Source organism: Myodes glareolus, chromosome 4, assembly GCF_982192425.1.
Source record: "Myodes glareolus chromosome 4, mMyoGla1.1, whole genome shotgun sequence".
Classification (NCBI taxonomy): Eukaryota; Metazoa; Chordata; class Mammalia; order Rodentia; family Cricetidae; genus Myodes; species Myodes glareolus.
In genome coordinates, this window is record NC_142029.1 from 63,112,568 (window position 1) to 63,131,037 (window position 18,470).

The window sequence follows — 18,470 nt, forward strand, 5'->3', positions numbered from 1 at the left end:
TTCTTATGATGGTTAAGACCATAAACTCTAAAATTAACTAGAGATCGTCTACAATTTAACCAAAAAAGTTAGAAACCTCCTATTTTAGATGGCGACTCTGTTGTGGAAGAATGTATTCCTTTGCACTGTGTGAAGATGTGACATTGTGATTGGTTTAATAAAGGGCTGCATGGCATTAGCTGGCCAGGAAGAGGTTAAGGTGGGACTTCTGGGGACCAAGAGCTCTGGAGAGAAGAACAGGAGTCCCCAGAGGAGACAGAAGGAGTAGACATGCAGGAGGAGAGGTAAAACCCATGAGTCACGTGGCAACACGTAGATGAATAGAAATGGGTTAATTCAAGTTATAAGAGCTAATAGGACAAGCCTAAGCTTTCATAATTAATAACAAGTCTCTGTGTCATGTTTTATGAGCTGGCGGCCTAAAGAAAAGTCTGTCTGCATGACTCCAAGCAGTCCCCAGTGCATGGCCCCATTCACACTTCCATATCTAAATCATGTCGCTGGATCCTGAAGATGGCCTGTGCAGGGAGAAGCTTAGCCATGGTTGCGACCGTCAACTTTAAGCTTAGGGAACTTGAAACTCAGTTGTTTTCATTAATGGCCTGTTTCTGCTCCCAGACCTGGTTAACAGTAGTGGAACTGAGTTAGCAAAAAAATTCTGTGCTTTTTTTTTTTTTTTTTGGTATCATTTTCAACTTCAGTTCTAACAAAAAAGCATTAGAAGACTAATCATGGGATCGACTGCTAATCCTTGAGGCGTGGGCATGAAGAAGATGGGTGGTCCTGGAAATCAGAAATGGCTAGCACCATGTGCGGGGCCAACCTTGATTGGGTTACCACCCCACTGAAGAGGCAACGTGCACAGGGCTTGGAGGCTCTTTGAGCCAAGAATATACTATGACTCAGGTTAGACTGCAGAAATCAGGTCAACCCTGAAGAATACAAGGAGGTGCCGAATCGTGAGTCATCATCTCTTTCTTTATAAACAGCCAGAAGAGCAACACAGAATTTTTGTCTGTCTGAGATCACCTGACTTGTGGTTTTCCCCTTGCTAGAGGGAGAGATGCTTTACAATGGCATCCTCTCTTTCTGGTGAGATAATATGATGCGTGAGATTATTGTAAAAAGAAAGCAAGTGAGCGTGTGTGGAAAATGAGCAGGTCTATGGGCGAAGCGAGACTGGCCCTGAGTGATAATTACCAAAGCTGGCTGCCGCATACGCAGAGACTCAGCAGACTTACTCTCCCCTCTCTACAAAGTTAAAAATACCAATTCTCTACAGACAGTCTAGGGAGCCACGCCAAGGCTGTGCCAAGAAGCAGTTCACTTCAGAGATTCCTTCCTTGAAATCCATAGTGCCTGTTAAAGATGTATTTCATTCAACGGTTTAAAGAGACCCTTTTAAAACATGTAAACCTGTATTAGACTTAACTTCTTCCTTTTTTTTTTCACCCAACTGTTAATAAGTGGTCAAACCACAATTTCATGGGAAATACTTTTGTAAGTTTGTTTTAAAAGATCATGTAAATTAGCTGGGCGGTGTTGGTTTCTGTCTTTAATCTCAGCACTTGGGAGACAGGTGGATCTCTGAGTTCAAGGCCAGCCTGGTCTACGGAGCAAATTCCAGGACAGCCAGGGCTACAGAGAAACAGATCACGTAGGGCTGGCAAATGGTTAAGTAGGCAAAAGAGCTTGCTGTTCAAGCCTTGACTTTAATCTGGAACGCAGTGTTGAAAGGAGAGATCAACTCCCCAAAACTGTCCTCTGACTTTACATGTGTTCCATGGTGTGTGTGTGTGTGTGTGTGTGTGTGTGTGTGTATGATATGTGTGTGTCCAATGTAGTAGTGGGCTGAGGAAGTACTCCTTCTTGGCTGCTTGTCTGGCATGTATGAGGCTTTGGATTCATGCCTGAGACCTTGGACTCAGTCCCTAGCACTACATAAACAAACAAACAAACAAAAAAACATGGGTTTGTTCACCAGCAAGTACAAGAACCAAAGGCAGTCTCCTCGTTTTTTCCCACAAATAGCTTTTCAGAATTGAGGATTTATTTTTCTTGGATTATGGAGGAAAAACAAGGAAACCACCTCCAGCCTCCAAGTCAGGGTAATGTTACAAACCGTGCAGTTGACTCAGATCAGTTCCAGGTTCTGGGCTATGTGCAATCAGCAGAAATAGCTGGAATCTAGTGATGGGGCAAGGGCAAAGGCATCACACAGTGAGTTTGAGGCTGCCTTTCTACCCACGTGACCACCGTCCAGCTTCCTAACCTCTATTGCTTGTATCTTCATCTTGAAAGCAGGAACAAGAAGTTTGTGGATGGGTTTTTGTTGTTTCATTTTTGTTTTTTGAGACAGGATCTCATGTAGAACAGGCTGGTCTTGCACTAGCTTTTAAGATAACCTTGAAATTCTGATCCTGCTGCCTCTACCTCCTGAGTAATGGGGTTACTAGATTTGGGGTATGTACTATTTGGAACTCACTATATAGACCAGGCTGGTCTCAAACTCATAGAGATCCACCTGTCTCTGCCTTTCAAGTGCTGGGATTAAAGGTGTGCGCTACCATACCATGTCATCTTCTATTTGTTCTCTCTATGTCTCTCTCTCTTTCTCTCTCTCTCTGTCTCTGTCTCTCTCTCTCTCTCTCTCTCTCTCTCTCTCTCTCTCTCTCTCTCTCTCTTAGACAGCATTTCTTTGTAGTTTTGGAGCCTGTCCAGGCTGGCCTTGAACTCGCAGAGATCTGCCTGCCTCTGCCTCCCTAGTGCTGGGACTAAAGGCCTGCGCCACCACTGTCCAACTTTTGTCTCTGTTTTATTCATTCATTGGGTGGCTTTCTGAGACAGAATCTTGTAGCTCAAATTCTAATTGGACTTAATGATAAAGACCCAGAGTCAGATATTGGGGTGAAAGCTGAAAGATCAGAGAAGCAGAGAAGCCAGTCACTAGAGTTCTTACCTCTCTGAATGGTCAGACCAAAGGAACAAGATCCTGTCTCTATGAATCCTCAGGCTGAATGCTGTCTCTGTGAAACTTCAGACTAAATCTCTGAGTTCCTGTTTCCTCCTGTTTTATATTCCTCTCTCTGCCCAGCCATACTCCCGTCTCTACCTCCCTAGTGCTGGGATTAAAGGTGTAAGCTCTGTTTCTCTTTTAGACTGATCCACTCTCATGTAGTTCAGGCTGGCCTCGAACTCAGAGCGAATCCATCTGCCTCTGTCTCCCGAATGCTGGGATTAAAGGTGTGTGCCACCACCACCTGGCTACTTGTTCTCTTAATAAACTCCCAAGGATTTTTTCTGAATGTTCAGTCTATCCATTTATGTACACTCAAATAGTTTCTATCATCAATAAAAGGAAGAAAATGGTAGTTTTGACTTTTATCATCAGAGAGAAGTTGTTTTGTTAGGGCCAAGGAAGATAAATCAAATTGCCCATTATTTAACATTCATAGGAAGAGGCCACTGTAGGGAGCGGGGTTAATGTTTGCTTTATGCAGTGCTGATTAAGTTTTGAGTTGTTAGAGAGTTGCCTTTGTAGCTTGGTTTCTCTTCAAGGAAGAATTAACTGGTAGTCACTGAACATATTTTAACTGAGAGTGGAGAGGCAGAAGGGTTGGGAAGGAAACCACAACTATTTGGCAGCAGCAGCAAGCTACCTGGGCTGTGGGTGGAACTCAGCAAGCTGCCACTGCATGAAGCTAACTGGAGCTCTCTTGCTGTCTCAGAGAGGACTGCCATAGAGCCAGCTGGTTCCAAGCCCAGTGTGACAAGACCAGCAGAACCCAAGACAACTCCACGCTCCCTACACTCTTCTAATGACCACACTGGCAGGGAGCTCATGCATGTCAGGGAAAGCGCACCGCAGGAGGTACAGGCTGTAACGTCGCTTGATCAACACAGCAGCCTGGCCACTGGCAAATGGTTTTCAGGAAGAGGATGGCGTTTTCTTGGGTTTTCGCCTCCTTCTTTCCTGACTCAAAACCAGTAAAGATTTACCAGGCTAAGCATCATGATTTCTGTAGCAAGAAAGAGTTTCCTGCAAAGGTTTTCCTCACGGACAGGAGAGGAACAGCATGTTGAAGGCTTAAGTGAGAGGGACCCTTTCTCTAAATCTTGAAAATAGTTTCTGAGTATTCTTGCAGAAGGAAAACAAGCTTATAAATCAGCCAACTTTCACTATATTAAATAAAAAAAGGAAACAGTGATGGAGGATGTGAAATAAAAGAAGAAAAAAAAGAGGAGAGAGAAGGAGGAAGGCAAATGCCTTTAACTTTGACAATGCTCTTCCCATATGTTTCTAACTCTCAATTGTATATATTTTCCCCCTGACACCAGGCAGCACACACTTCTCTCCCTTTTTTTTCATGGCTTATTGCAGTGACTACAGTGACTATGTGTAGGTGACATCATGGTTTTAATGATCGACTAAATCAGTTGATAGTTCTGAAATTCTGTGCTCAGTTTCTCTTTTGCGCTCCCAAATATACACAACAAATATATGCGCCAATGTCGCGAAAAACTTAAGGAGTGACTTCAGAAAGTGACTGTTCTTTGATTTGAAAACAAATGATCATTAAATGGAAAGAAGCCAGGTTAGCTCCTGGCATATGAACAGCGCTAGCTGTGACTTCCCCTGTCAGGGGAGTCACAGAGGGCAGGAATGGGACCAGAGGGCCGCTGTGAAGTCAGTAACGAAACAGTGCCGTCGACGGCAAATGGGAATGCTATCTTCATTAAAGCCGGCTTGCACGAAACGGCTGGTCTCAGGCAGATAACAGAAAGGAAACATGAAAGGTGACATTTGGCAATTTCTCTGACCCTGGTAACAGGAAGAACAATGAGAAAAGCGTACTTACCAACGTTACAAACTTCAGCTCCTTGGCTTGGCCTGGGTCCGGGCGGAGAGAAAGCAGGAGCAGGCACCCAAGGCTTACTGTCCTGGGCAGGTGCAGAGGGACAGCCCTCATGGTGGGAGAGAGCTGCTTCTGGCGGCAGTTGGAGGTGCTGCACTCCAGAGGCCTCCTGGAGGGAAGTGCCTATTTAATCAAGAGATTGACAGGAAGGCGGGGCCACGTTCTGCCTTAGTAGGATTTCAAGAAGGGTGGGGCAGGGCTTGGCATGCAAATAATGCCTGGTGTTCTAGATCCCAGCCTTCTCTACTTCGTTTAGGAGTCTGAAGCCCAAAGAGGCTCAGCTGGAGCAGTTCAAGGCCTCCACTCCCGCCCAGCCTCCTCCTTTGCTTTCAGCTCAGCGCCTCCTCTTCCACAGCTGGATGGTGATGCGGGGCTGGCTTGGAGGCACCCGCCTGGGAAGAAACCCTCCCTGCCTCTGGAAGGCTTAGGCTTCCGAGCTTAGTGTTTGAGGAAGCTTCAGTTGTGGGCATGTGTGGACAAGACGGGGCTTATTCTCCTGCCAAAGGTGGTGTCTGCGTTTCAACTCTCGTGCAGTCAATGAAGGTGGTTTTAAGAGGTAGGAAAGTGGGGATGGGGATATGTTGAAGATTTCTCTTCATGCCTTAAGGCATTTGGGGTCATCTGTGGCAATGCAAAGTTGGGGTTGGAGGCCCCTTTTTAGAAAGAATACACACGAACAACTTGCAGCCGCTACCTGAGCTCCTACAAAGAAGCCTAACAAACTCTCTCGGTCACAGACCCAAAACAAATAGCAACAGAGGAGCTAACATGGCAGCAGGCCAATGGGGAAGAGGGGATTAGCCGGAGTCGGAGGAGAGTAAGACGGGTATGGAGGTGAATATGATCGAAATGCATTGTGTACATGTATGGAAATGTTCCAGTGAAATCTATTATGATGTAGAACTAACCTATGCCAGTAACAAACCCCAAAACAATGAAACAAATGAATAAATGAACAAAACCCAAGCAAAACCAAAGAAACCCACACTGCTTTGCTTTATTGACAGTCAACAATTTTGGTTGTGAACCTTCTGGAAGAAACACATCCTTGACTCTCTAGCCATGACGTCACTGGGACTCTAAGGAAGAGGGTGGCATGCAGAGAGGACACTTGGCTTTCTGTTTGCTCCCACCTGTCTGTCTCACCACTGACTGAAACACCTGCTGGAGAGGCTCGGTAAGAACCTGCAGGTGAAGTGGGTGGAGCGGAGGGAGGGCCTGCTGTGACGTTTCCGCCCCCAGGATGGAGGAAAAACAATGGCTTGCCCACAACATCGTCAGCATTGTGTTAAATTTACCAGGACAACAGGTTGCATTGCCGTGTGGTCATCGGAAGCCCTGGGAGGTGGCCTGTGGGAGAGTTGTGGTTCTTCTGGTATGGGGAAGTCGGAATTTGAGTGCATGTGGTAGGATTATGCTTTTAAAGGGATACGTACTCTTCTCTTTGTGTTCTCCACCAAATAGTTTTACTGAGTGTGAGGATGAGAAGATGGGGTGCAACGCCAAGGATGGCTGCCCAGGTGGTTTGCGATGTCCCCCGCAAACTCGTGTGTTTTGACACACGGTTTCCAGCTGGTGTCGCTGTTTTACAATGTTGTGAGTCTCTGGGGAGGTGGAGCCAAGCAGCAAGAAATGGGCCACTAGGGACAAGCCTTGGGTTTTATAGCTGGGCATAGCTGCTCACTCTCTGCTTCCTGTTCTACCAAGATGAAAGAGTGTTAGCTGTATATTCCTGCCGCAATGGAACCGCCTGCCATGACGATGAACTGTATCTCCTTATAAGACCAAGCGTGCCTTTCCTCTCTTGAGTTACTTCCTGTCAGGTAACTGGTCATAACAAGAAGAAAAGTAATCCAGACCAGGGCAGACAGTTGCCATGGCAATCCCTGCAGTCTTCACCTGGTAACAGAAAGGACTGTCCACCAGCTACAGGCTTAGTCAGCTCCCAGTTCTTATCTAGTGCTGGCTCCCTGATTCTGCTGAGCATCTCAAGTTCTCAGGTTCCAGTCTCCTTTCTCCTTCTATCTCCTTTCTTGTTCCCTGAGTCATGCTGGGAACTGCTGTCGTTATGGCCTTTGCCCTTCCTGAAAAGGCTGTGGTTGTGAGCTACCTGTTTCTTGGACTGTGCAAACACTTCTCTGTGGTATTGTCTCTGTGGTATCTCGGTTGAGTTTTCTATCCCTCCCAAATGGTAAGATTTTAAGAAACATTAGCCTTTTTGTCAAAAACTGCAACACTTCCATTTTGTATCCACAAGAGACAGAAATGTGTTTCTTTTTCCCACCTTAGAAAACCTTGATGCAAATGTTTAACCTCCAACTCCCACCAGGTAAGACTTTTGTTTACATAAAGGCCCTGCTGCATCCCCAAACTTAAGTGCCCCTGTCCTGCTTTCCTCATTTCCTTCACACAGATTCTTTTAAAATGAGGCAATCGAGGGAGACTGTGAGGTGAGACCCAGCCACTGGGGAAAGACAGTCATCATCTGAGCTACAATAAAAACCAAAGAATGTCCTGTCCTCTCGAGCTTGCTCTTTCGTTTTAGTGAGCAGCGCACTCTTTTCACAAGCACACTGTTGCCTGGTTCAGACACTTTCATTGGGGCAGCATTTTCTTTCTTTGTGACCCTGAACTTACTTTTAACAACATCAAGAACAAAGCTTTCTTAAAGACAGAACTAGGGAAAGGCTGCTTGAACAGAAACATCTCAAATACAATTTCTGTTGACTTAGGAAGATGGTTTCTATTTCACTTCCATCTAAGACGTCTTAGACTTTGATCATCAAGTCTAAGGAGAGAAAGATTAACATTATATACATGGAGGGCTGGAGTGGTGGCTTAGTGTTGAGTGTTTGCTGCCTTTTTTTTTTTTTTAAGAGGACCTCAGTTTCATTCCCAGCATCCATGTTAGGTGTCCCAGAATCACATGTAACTCCAGCTCCAGAGGATCTGATGTCCTCTTCTGACTTCTGTAAGTATCCCCACACACATGGCAAACACACACACACACACATACACACACACACACACACACAATATTAACTATAATACTACTATACTATAATAGTAGTAGTAGTCATAATGGGCTAGAGAGTTGGCTCAGTGGTAAAGTACATACACTTCTCTTGTGAAGGACCCAAGTTCAATTCCCAGCACTCAGTTTCTTCTCCAGAGGGATCCCACACTACTGGCCTTCAAGTGTGCCTTCTACATGCATAATTCTATACATGTACACATATTCACATTTAAAAACTAAAAAAAAACATTTTAAAAGATTGGATGATAGGGGAGTTCAGCCAATCATATTCTGTTTTCGGGGCGTGCCGCCCTCAGGCAAAAGCCTGCCTATAAACCTAGCAAGCGCGCTCCGCTAGCTAGCTCTCTTTTCACCTGGCTCCTGCGTCCAGACGGAACGATTGGATTCTGATGTAAGCTGTTGTAAGTCTTACTTCTGTTTATTAAAGCTATATATTTTGTATCAAGATAGTCTGGGGACTTTTCTTTACCAATCGCCCTGCAGCTTCAATTGCACATGTCTTATAAATCCTGAAAACTATGAACTTGAGTCCGAAAAAAACCTCAAGTAAGAAAAAGTCCCAAAACAAACACAGTTTAGCCTCTTGTGTGGAGATGTTGGAAAGAATCAGGGCTAGTTAGGGTATAGGAATATGAATGAAATTTTTCAGAAAGAAACTGTGCCTTCACAGGCTGTTTTATTAGGACTTCACTGATGTGTAGAAGTTGTACTGTTGCAGGGTCAGAGTGGAATTATCTTGGTTCATCTTTAGCCCCTTAAACAATTACCTCGTTCCCACCTCTGTATGTAATGTAGCATTCCTGTGAGTGTCAGGTAAATCCTTAGGAATATGTAAATAGAGCCTCACATCCACCAACGTAAATGCTAGGACTGTCTTCAGAGAACATTGGACGCCTAAGGTAGAAACTTCCCTTCTCCGCTCTGACCGCCTACTCGCTCGCCCCACCAGGGTATCTAAAACATGCCCTGGATGATGGTTTCCTTCATTCTGTCCCTAAAAAGTTTCATGAAACTGTTACCATGTTGGACTGGAATTTGGGGTACCCTAAAACTGTTCCTAGGCCACAGTTGACTCTGGAATAAACTATTTTTTAGCCTTTTTGAGGCGAGAGCTGTGTGTTTGCCTTATAACTGAGGTTTGTAATAAAAAAAATTAGATGCTTTTATATGAGTTAAGGGTAGCAATAATTTCTCATGGTTAGAATGCAGTACAGTCTGAATTACGTGTTCCATCTGACTGCTTATCTCTTCATATGTCGAGTGTCAAGTGCCAACCTCTGACTAACACAGTGCTGAGAAGTCTCATCATTGGGACAGGCTGGGACTTTTGGGAAGTCTATGTTCAGATAGAGATTCGCATACAGGAAGCTTATTAAGGAGGGGTGAAGGAAACTAGTCAGGGTTGGGCAGAGGAAGAAGTCGGGCAGCAATGCAATGTTAAAGACAGTCAAGCTGTCCCTGCTAGGTGTTTTGATGTTCTTTTGGAGCTGTCCTGAGTTTGGGTAAGAGAGCCAAGGTTGTTTTTACCTCTGAACTAGCCAGGTTCCCCTTGGGTCCTGATAGGGAGGGTGGCCTAGGTAAGGTGAAGGCACCTCCTCTGACAAGGCTGTCCTCGGATAGGATGGGAGTTGAGTGAGATGAAAATTTCTTAAGATATAAAGAGGGGGGGATAGAGAGATAGTTCAGTGGTTAAGATCACTGGCTGCTCTTCCAGAGGTCATGAGTTCAATTCCTAGCAACCACAATGTAGCTTAAAAAAAAAAAATCTATAGTTCCCATTATAGATCCCTGTGATGCCCTCTTCTGGCATGAAGTCATACATGATGCAGATAGAGCACTCATATACATAAAATAGGTAAATAAATCTTTAAAAAATATGAAGAGGAGGGGCTGAGAAGAGGACTCATTGAGTAAGAGCCCTTACTGCCAAGCTCGATGACTTGAGTTCTATTCCCAGAGCCCACATGATGGAAGAAGAGACCAGAGCTGTCCTCTGGCCGCCACACATAAGCGGTGGCAGGGGTGGGGGCACACACAAACATCAAATGAGTAAATAAATAAATATGTAAAAGATCTGGGAGTAATTGACTCAGTATTTGATAGCATTTGGGTGATGCAATACAAATCTATGGCAACGAATAAAAAATCATAGGAAAACTTTGATGCTCTCAGGTAGATCAAGGGTCATAACAGCTTTTAATGTGCTGCTGAAGAGGAGATGGATTGGGGCTGGAATTTATAGCTGTGCACCAGGTGGGAATGCTGCCTAACCTGTCTGGATGCTGATCATTCTCAAAATTATGTTATTGGACTCTTAGCACCTGATAGACTTCCAGCCAACTCTAGTATTGATTAGCCAACTGTGATTCTAAAGGCAAATTGTTACATCTGCACCTTGGTCTAAAATGAGCTCCTCCTAGTCAACATTTACTATCAGGTGGGTTTAAAATACATGTTCTGCCTTTAATCTAGCTACGTGTATGAGTGCATGCGAATGTGTGTGAGAAGATGTGTGTTAGTGTGAGTATGAACGTGAGTGTGTGAGAGTGACGGTACGTATGTCTTTTCTCTTGTCCATAACATAGCATACATTTTTATTGTTTAATGTTCTCAAGTGTCTCCACATATGGCATCATTAAAGTAAGGTGCATATACCTCAGGGAGTTCATTACATAGGCAAGATCTTTCAAAGAAAAGAAACTAGTAAAACTTTTATGATGTATATTTTTAAGTTTAAAGAGGGGGGTTGCCAGCGGAAATTTTTTTATTGCAGATTGTTTTTAAATTGATGTTTTGGCCCTAAGAGGAAGCAATACATGTTCCAACCTGAACGAACCTAGGAACATCTAAGAGAGCAGCCGCAAAGCCACATATCACACCGTTCTACTCACATAGCATGTGTTAAGTAAAAAAATCTTAGGAGACAGCAGGTAGATTAGGTTCTGCCTGGGGAAGGGAGGGAAGTGTCAGATCCTGGGGTGATAGTCAAAGGGTGTATGATATTGTGGGTCTTGAGACGATTCTCTGATGCTTCCCCACTCTCAAGGTACTAAAACCACTGAACTGTTCATTTTAAGTGGATAGATTGTATAGTATGTGTGATATACGACAATAGAGTGGCTATGAAAATAATTTAGTACACAACCAATGAGGAAGTACTTATGAAAATAATTTTATGTACAGCCAATATCCTACTTACTATAAATATGCTAATAGGAACATCAATAAGTAAACATATTTTGTAGAGATTTAACACTGATGGAAATCATGATTAAGTTGGAAAAACAATGACCCACGTAGGTACATGAAAACCTAGGATGTTAAAGTTATCTACTGTTTTGAAGCAAATAAACACAAAGTTAGTGACTTCAAATGAACTGTAATTATCATCTGACCTTGTGTCTGGGTCAAGAGTCCAGGGATGACTAAAAGGGCCTAAAAGGCCTCTCACAGGGCTGCAATTCAGTGCAGCCAGGCCTGGGGTCATCTCCCAGTTCATGTAGTTGGAGGTGAGATTCTGTTCCTTCCTTGCTCTCTGGGTCCCTCCAATGTGGTAGTGTGGTTCTCTGGGTGCACCGGCCCAGAAGGCAGGAGAGAAACATCAGTGATTATCTTTTTAGTAATTCTTAAACTTGATCGTATGCGAAAATTACCTGGAAGCCTTGCTAAAACAGGTTCGTGGTTGTCCCAGGAAATCTGAAGCAGTGAATTCAGATGACTATCTGGCTGCCAGGACTAGGTGGTGCCCAAGACAAAATGAGACATGTCGGCACTATCTATTCTGTCTTCACTTAAAATGGATGCCTGCTTATCGTGGCTTCTTTAAAACTAACATGAAGAAGTTCAGTCAGAGGACAACTTGCAGGAGCAGGTGCCTTTCTTCCACCAGGGGGTACCAGGGATCGAACTCAGGTTTTCAGGCTTGGTGGCAGGAGTCTTTGCCCACTGAGCCACCTCGCCTACTGTAAACTTCCCATCCCCATTAATTATTTTTTTTTAGATTTAAGGGAAGAACATTTATTTGTTCTTCTTAAAGACTTAGTTTTGACTGGACTCAGAAGCTGAAGCTCTCAGTGAGGATGGCCTACGTCTCTTGGCAGTCTATTCTGGGAGTTTTCCCTTTGGCTTCCTTCATTCTTTAGGCCAAAAGTTTATCATATTCTGCAACCTCCTTGTTTTTCTTAGTGCATTGTTTCTTCAGAGCAAAATGTAGGCGTTTGTGTTGCAGGACACGTAGAATAACAAGACACTGACTCACAGGTACTCTGGTCCTGGGCTTCTTGCCTTCTTGGTTTAAGGGCTTTCTGACAGCATCTTGGTGGACATCATCTCCTTTAGAGAGACTGAAAAGCTTTCAGATTCTGCTAGCTCCTTTGGGCTCCCAACTGTAGAGGCACAGTGGCATCTGTTAGTCCGGGAAGATCCCCCTGTTTTTTACAATAACCAGGTTGAAAACACTCGGATTGGCATCCACGATGCACTCACAAAGAGTCTTGCAATTTTTCCCATTCCCTTGGTCTATAACAGTGGTTCTCAACCCATGGGTCGCGACCCCTTAGGGTTGCACATCAGATGCTTAAAATACAATTCATAACAGTAGCAAAATTACGGTTAGAGTAGCAATGAAAATAATTTTATGTTTGGGGGTCGCCACAGCATGAGGAACTGCATTAAACGGTCGCAGCCTTAGGAAAGTTGAGAACCACTGGTCTAGAACAAGAATGCTTGTACTCTGTAGCAGGTGCGCTCTGCCATGTGTCAAGACCCGAGCTTCATGGGGAAACCTTGTTTATTATCCCCACCCCTGATTCTGACCACGGAAACCTTTCACTCTTCACCCAGAGCAGCGGCAGCTACTTTCATGGCCTTGTGCTTCTCATAGAAAGAGCGACATTCACATTCATCATTCACTTCAGTGAGCTGCTCGTAACCCGTGGCTAGAGCGGAGATACTCAGCTTCATCTTGACATGGCCGAACGCCACAAGAAAGAGGACCGTTAATCTTTTTGTTTAATGTTTCGTTAAAACAATCATGTTGATATTAGAGGTTTTTGACAGCCCCTGAATTTGGTGTACAAAGTGAATGGCTCATTTATGTCCCTCTGATTCCCAGCCGGGACTCTCTTTGGGAGATAGGCCATAACCGCTTCTGTTTCCTCCTGAGATGAAACGTTCTAACCTTTTCTGATTTCAATCAACAAGAAAATGCGGGCTTGGGTGAGATGAAGCAGACACTGGCTAATTGTTCTGAGGCTTCTGGATGGAAAGGAACCGTTTGCTTTGATCTCTGAGGCTGAACCAAGCTGCCTACAAGTCACCTGTTGGACTTGGCCTACAGACAGGTGTCCTCAAAATTTTCCTGCTTGTAACAAAAGGGTCCAAGTGCATTCTGAATCTCACCCTTATACCCATGGAGAAACGTAGCTACCACCCCTCATCAAAAAAGCCTTTCTTTATAGGAAATGGAGACCATCATAGAAAACCTCCATGAGATACAATGCAAAGATCAATGGATCATGGGAAGTCCAGACCTAATGGATACATGTACATCAAAGCTCCTGCATTTATGGACAGTGGCAAAGTATAGAGAAAGAGCCAGAATACTGGGATCTTATGGGAAAGGTCTATCTTAGAAATGGCTGTATAAACTGTACTGGTACAATGACAATATCAATAGATAAGCTAACAGGGAAGGAGAAAATTCTCATTAGGTTCCATCCCTAGACAAAGAACTACAGGTAACGAACCACTGCTGAGAGGAGAATAAGCCTCTTCCAGGGATGAGGCCCCCGTTGGATATCTAATACAAAGTAGTCAACCCTGAAACCACAAACACACAAACTACAAACATTGACTCAGCAGGTTGTATTTATAATTTGTGAATATTTATATGTATATAAAAATAATAAAAGAAAAAATAGCTATCAATTTGAGAGTAGGGGGCATAAAGGGAGTTGGAAGGAAGACATAGGAGGAGGTGAAGGGAGGAGAGGGAAGGGGACAGGGATGTAATTACATTAAAAGCATGTAAAAAGAGTCTAAATACCCTGAGGGAACAGAGCTCATGGTGACACCATCTAGAAGTTCTGGAGACACAGATGGGATTCTGCAGCTCTGAAATTACCGTGCAGAACAAACCAACATTTACTACTGGGCAGAGAAACAAAGTCCTTACATTTTGCGGCCGTCCATCTGGAGTGTCATGCAAGGATTTGATGCTTGGAACACATGGCAAATACCCTACTTTACTCCACCTATAGTACAGCCTTAAAACGTCAACAAAATCCAAAACTTTAAAATGCCTAGCAATTTTTAAATTTGTGGCAGAGTCTCACATAGCCCAGGCTGGCTTTGAACTCACTTTGTAGCCATGAACGCCTCTGACCTTCTGGTTCTCCTGCCTCCAACCTTCTGAACATTGGGACTATAGGATTGAGCCCCACACCTAGTTTACACAGGGCTGGGGATTGAGCTCAGGGCTTCATACATGCTGGACAAGCATCCTACCCATTAAGTTATATCCCTACCCCTGTAGCCCCAGTGTCTACTACAGGCTAATTCTCATTTGGTTACTGGCTGCCCATGGATGTCAGAATGTAGACAGACTTCCCAGAACACTTGTTAAGTCAGAAGTCATCTTTGTTATACAGCCTATTTGTTGTTGCTGTTGTTTGTTTGTTTCCCCCATACACTTGTTTGGTGTAGATGAGAGACCAGCAGGGACCCAGCACGGGTAACTAGCACCAGGCCAGAGCCTCCCTTCCCACAGAGCTGATGATAGACTGTGATGGCATGAGAAAGATGAAAAAGAACTCTAACTTGGTAATCTTAAATAAATGTTGTGGTTTGAATGCAAAATGTCTCTGATAGGCTCACGTGTTTGAAGAGTTGGTTCCCAACTACTGGTGCTTGTGTGGAAGGTTATGAAAGCTTTTGGGCAGGAGAGTTGCTTAGGAAGCAGGTTAAGAAGTGGGGCACTGGAGGCAAGCCATAGGGTATAATGGTTTTAGAGCCTGCACCCCACCTCCTGTGTTCTGTTTTGTGAATGAGGAGGCTTTGGGGCCAGCTGCAGCATGTGCCTACAGCCCTGCCTTCCCTGTCATGGTGACTGTCCCCTAGACGTGTGGGTAGCCCTGCCTTCCCTGTCATAATGGCTATACTCTAAAAGTGTGAACCAATATAAAACTGGCCTTAAGTTCCTTCTGGTCGGGTACTTGATCAAAGCAATGAGCAAATCAACTGGCAGGCTGCTCAACAAGATAAGATGTAGTAGGGAGGAGGGCATGGGTGATACGGAAGGAGGCGGAGGAAGAAAGTGGGAATGGGAATAATCAAAATCCATTGTAGATGTGTATAAAACTTGCAATGAATAAGAAGTTAAAAAGAAAGAAAAGCAGCACTGGGAGATGCTTCCGCCATCGAGAGCACTTGCTGCTCTTTCAGAGGAGCCGGTTCAGTTCCCAGCTTCCATGTGGTGAGTGACACCATCCATAACTCTAGTTCCAGAAACTCCAGTGCCCTCTTCTGGCCTTGACAGACACTAAGTGTGAATGTGATGCACATATATACAGGTTAAGAAAAATGCTCATACACATGAAATAAAACAAAGTTTTAAAAATTAGGAAAAAAGGGCTGGAGAGATGGCTCAGCAGTTAAGAGCACTGCCTGCTCTTCCAAAGGTCCTGAGTTCAATTCCCAGCAACCACATGGTGGCTCACAACCATCTGTAATAAGGTCCGGTGCCCTCTTCTGGCCTTCAGGAATACACAGAGATAGAATATTGTATACATAATAAATAAATAAATATTTTTTAAAAATTAGATAAAAAGAAAGACAACTTAATACAGTAAGTAAGACAAGTCTTGACTTTGTGTAACTGAACAAAGGGAAGGAAAAGGTCACTGAAGACCTGGAAGAAACTTCACCGGAGTCCACACCATCCATCCATCATTCTTCTGCAGTCTCACTGCTCCAGCTCTACCTGCTTCCAAGGCAAACAACTAGGACTTGTCCGATCGTGACCAAAGAAGAAAGGGCTCTTCTCCAACTGCAGTTAAAATCCCCAGGGAAGAGTCTTCGCTCCTCTCCCTCTGCTCCCTGCTCCTACCACGCGTTTCTGCGATCATTCTGACTCATCCAAGTGTTCACGGAGGCTTATATGGGTCAAGACTGATCTAGGTGTTTGGAATGCTGAAGCAAACAAAACAGTCCCTTCCACGAAGCTCACATCTCAGTAGGGAGAGGCAGAGAATACATGTGTCAGATAGAACTACAGTGAGAACAATGACACAGGGTGACAGGACAAGTCACAAGGTGAGTGTCGTCATGAAGTTGGACCGCTTTAGCAGAGAGGGTTTCTCCGAGGGTTTCTCTGAGGTCTGAGCAAATAAAGATCATGCACCATCTAGAACAGAGCATTCCGGGGAGAGGAGACAAGTGTGAAAACTGAGTGAGGTTGTGGCGTCTGAGAGAAGAAAAGCCAGTGTGACTGGAACTTATGACCTTGGGGAAGAGTAGGAGGTACTGAGACTCAAAACAGAAGGTGTCAAACCACACAAGAGCTTGCTTGCCACAGTGAGAAGTTTGTGCTTAACTCTGGACACAGTGGGAAGCCAAGTGGCGAATTTTAATCAAGGGAGTGATATGTGTTAAAAAGTCACGGTTACTATTTACAGAGAAAATATCAGAAAGGAGCAAAAAAGAGATCACAAATGGCCGAGAGGTTCTCACAGTGGCCTGAGAGGCAGATGGTAACTGGAATTGAAGTGGACCTGAAGGAGAGAAAAAAAAATAGAAAGAACTGAAAAATATGCTCGGAAGGAGGAGCTGACTGGTATTGAGTGTGAGATTTGAGAGAGTGGGTGAGGTTCAAGGACTACTTCAAGGCCTTGGGCTTGAGAAACTTAATGGCTACATTATTACTAAGGTCACATATTTGTACCATGAATTTTGAAGAACCCTCTCCATTTTCACATAACAAGGTGTCCAAGACTAAAATATTCTAGGGTCAATTGAGAGATTCTAGCATGTCATAAAAAAACTAAGTTTTTTCATCTTTAGAACAGTTCTGTTCATCATCTCAAGATGTCCACCACCATTCTAGATTCAGCTCCACCCTCAGAGCACAGAAGCATCACCATAGCACCCCAGCAGGAACAAAAGCATCTGCAGAAAAAAAATAATTTCTTTCTATGTGGCTGACAAACCGAGGAGAAAAATGTTGCTACTTTAAGAGTGGTGTCTGAGTCACTGTTCTCTTTCTGTGAAGAAACAACATGACCAAGGCCATTCTTATAAAAGGAAGCATTTAATTGGGGGCTCACTTACAGTTTCAGAGAGTGGGTCAATGATTATCATTTTGGGAAGCATGGTGACAGACATTTGAAGTGAGAAGGAGTCTTGGAGACTGAAAGCCCAACCTAGAGGGTCGATGCTGCCTATAGAGAGGGAGTATCAGAATTGAACTGGGGAATCGCCAACTGGTGCTGGCTAAGGATGGATTGCATCTCTGCCAGCTACGGCGGTCACAGTTAACTCCGCGTTCACTGGGAACTGGGAACAGCAGTTGACTTTTTCCACTCCAGGTCTGCCAGCCCCCACAGCTTACGAGTCCAGTTCCACAAGACTGCCCTGTACTTCAGATGCTGATCAGTAGCTCCAGATTGTGATCTGTGCTTCTTACCAACCTGCTATTACAGGGCTTCCAACAGCCCGTTCCTTGGATCCAGTTAAAAGAGAATGTGGGGAATAGTTCTGCTTATCAATTTATTTTAAAAAGACATAAGACAGTGAAAATAGGCAGCTGAGGGAGAAGGCTAGATGTGGTTGCAGGGGTGCAGGGCTTCTATGTCCCCTCTGGTTGCGCTAACCACACACTGCAGCTCACCTGTTCTCCACATCATGACTTTGTTTTTTTGTTATTTTGTCTTACAAAGTCTTCGTTATGTGTGTGTGGCCGATTCCAGCACTAGCCATCTGTGATCAGCCCAATCTCTAGCCCCTCTTTCTTCTCCTCGGGAACCAGGGTCTGACCACTACAACCTTCCAACCTCATTGCTTTTCTGGCAGGTCAGCACTCCACCCTGAAGCGGTCTAGAAGCTTGCCAAGAGTTGCCTTCCTAGATATTTTGACTATTCCAGGAAACTCCCCAGATTTTCAGAGCTTCCCATCAGGCATTCCTTCCTTCAGGAAATCACAAAGACTCTGTGTTAGCCATTGGGATCAGAGACCGAATGTTGGGATGGGAGGTTTACCTAACGCTAGGGAGCGCCAGCTCAAGATCTGAGCTCAGAGTCAGAAATGGTTCTCGTTCTATTGCATAGCAGAGCTGCTGTACCCATGCCATAGTGGGTGCTGAGAACCAAACCCGCCTAGGTTCTCTACAGGAACAGCAAGTCTCTTAACCACTGAGCCATCCACCCACCAACACCCCAGCTTCATTCTCAATGTGAAACACTACCTACCAGTTTTCTTTTCAAAATCAGAACTGGACTTACCATGTCCCTGTATCGTGACT

General features: G+C 44.4%; 1 protein-coding gene and 1 pseudogene across 2 annotated transcripts in view; both read right to left on the bottom strand.

Annotated features, from left to right (window-relative positions):
* The window catches only part of Acp3 (acid phosphatase 3), a 52,918-nt gene extending 47,881 nt beyond the window's left edge, over positions 1-5,037 (bottom strand). For both annotated transcript variants that reach the window (XM_048416818.3, XM_048416819.3), the window contains exon 1: positions 4,860-5,037. In XM_048416818.3, the coding sequence (XP_048272775.3) occupies positions 4,860-4,970 (111 nt within the window). In that variant the 5' untranslated portion in view covers positions 4,971-5,037. The remainder of the gene's footprint in view (positions 1-4,859) is intronic.
* A 6,954-nt stretch (positions 5,038-11,991) lies between these two features.
* LOC146894664 (small ribosomal subunit protein eS6-like) lies at positions 11,992-12,915 on the bottom strand (annotated as a pseudogene).
* Between the last annotated feature and the right edge of the window lie 5,555 nt (positions 12,916-18,470).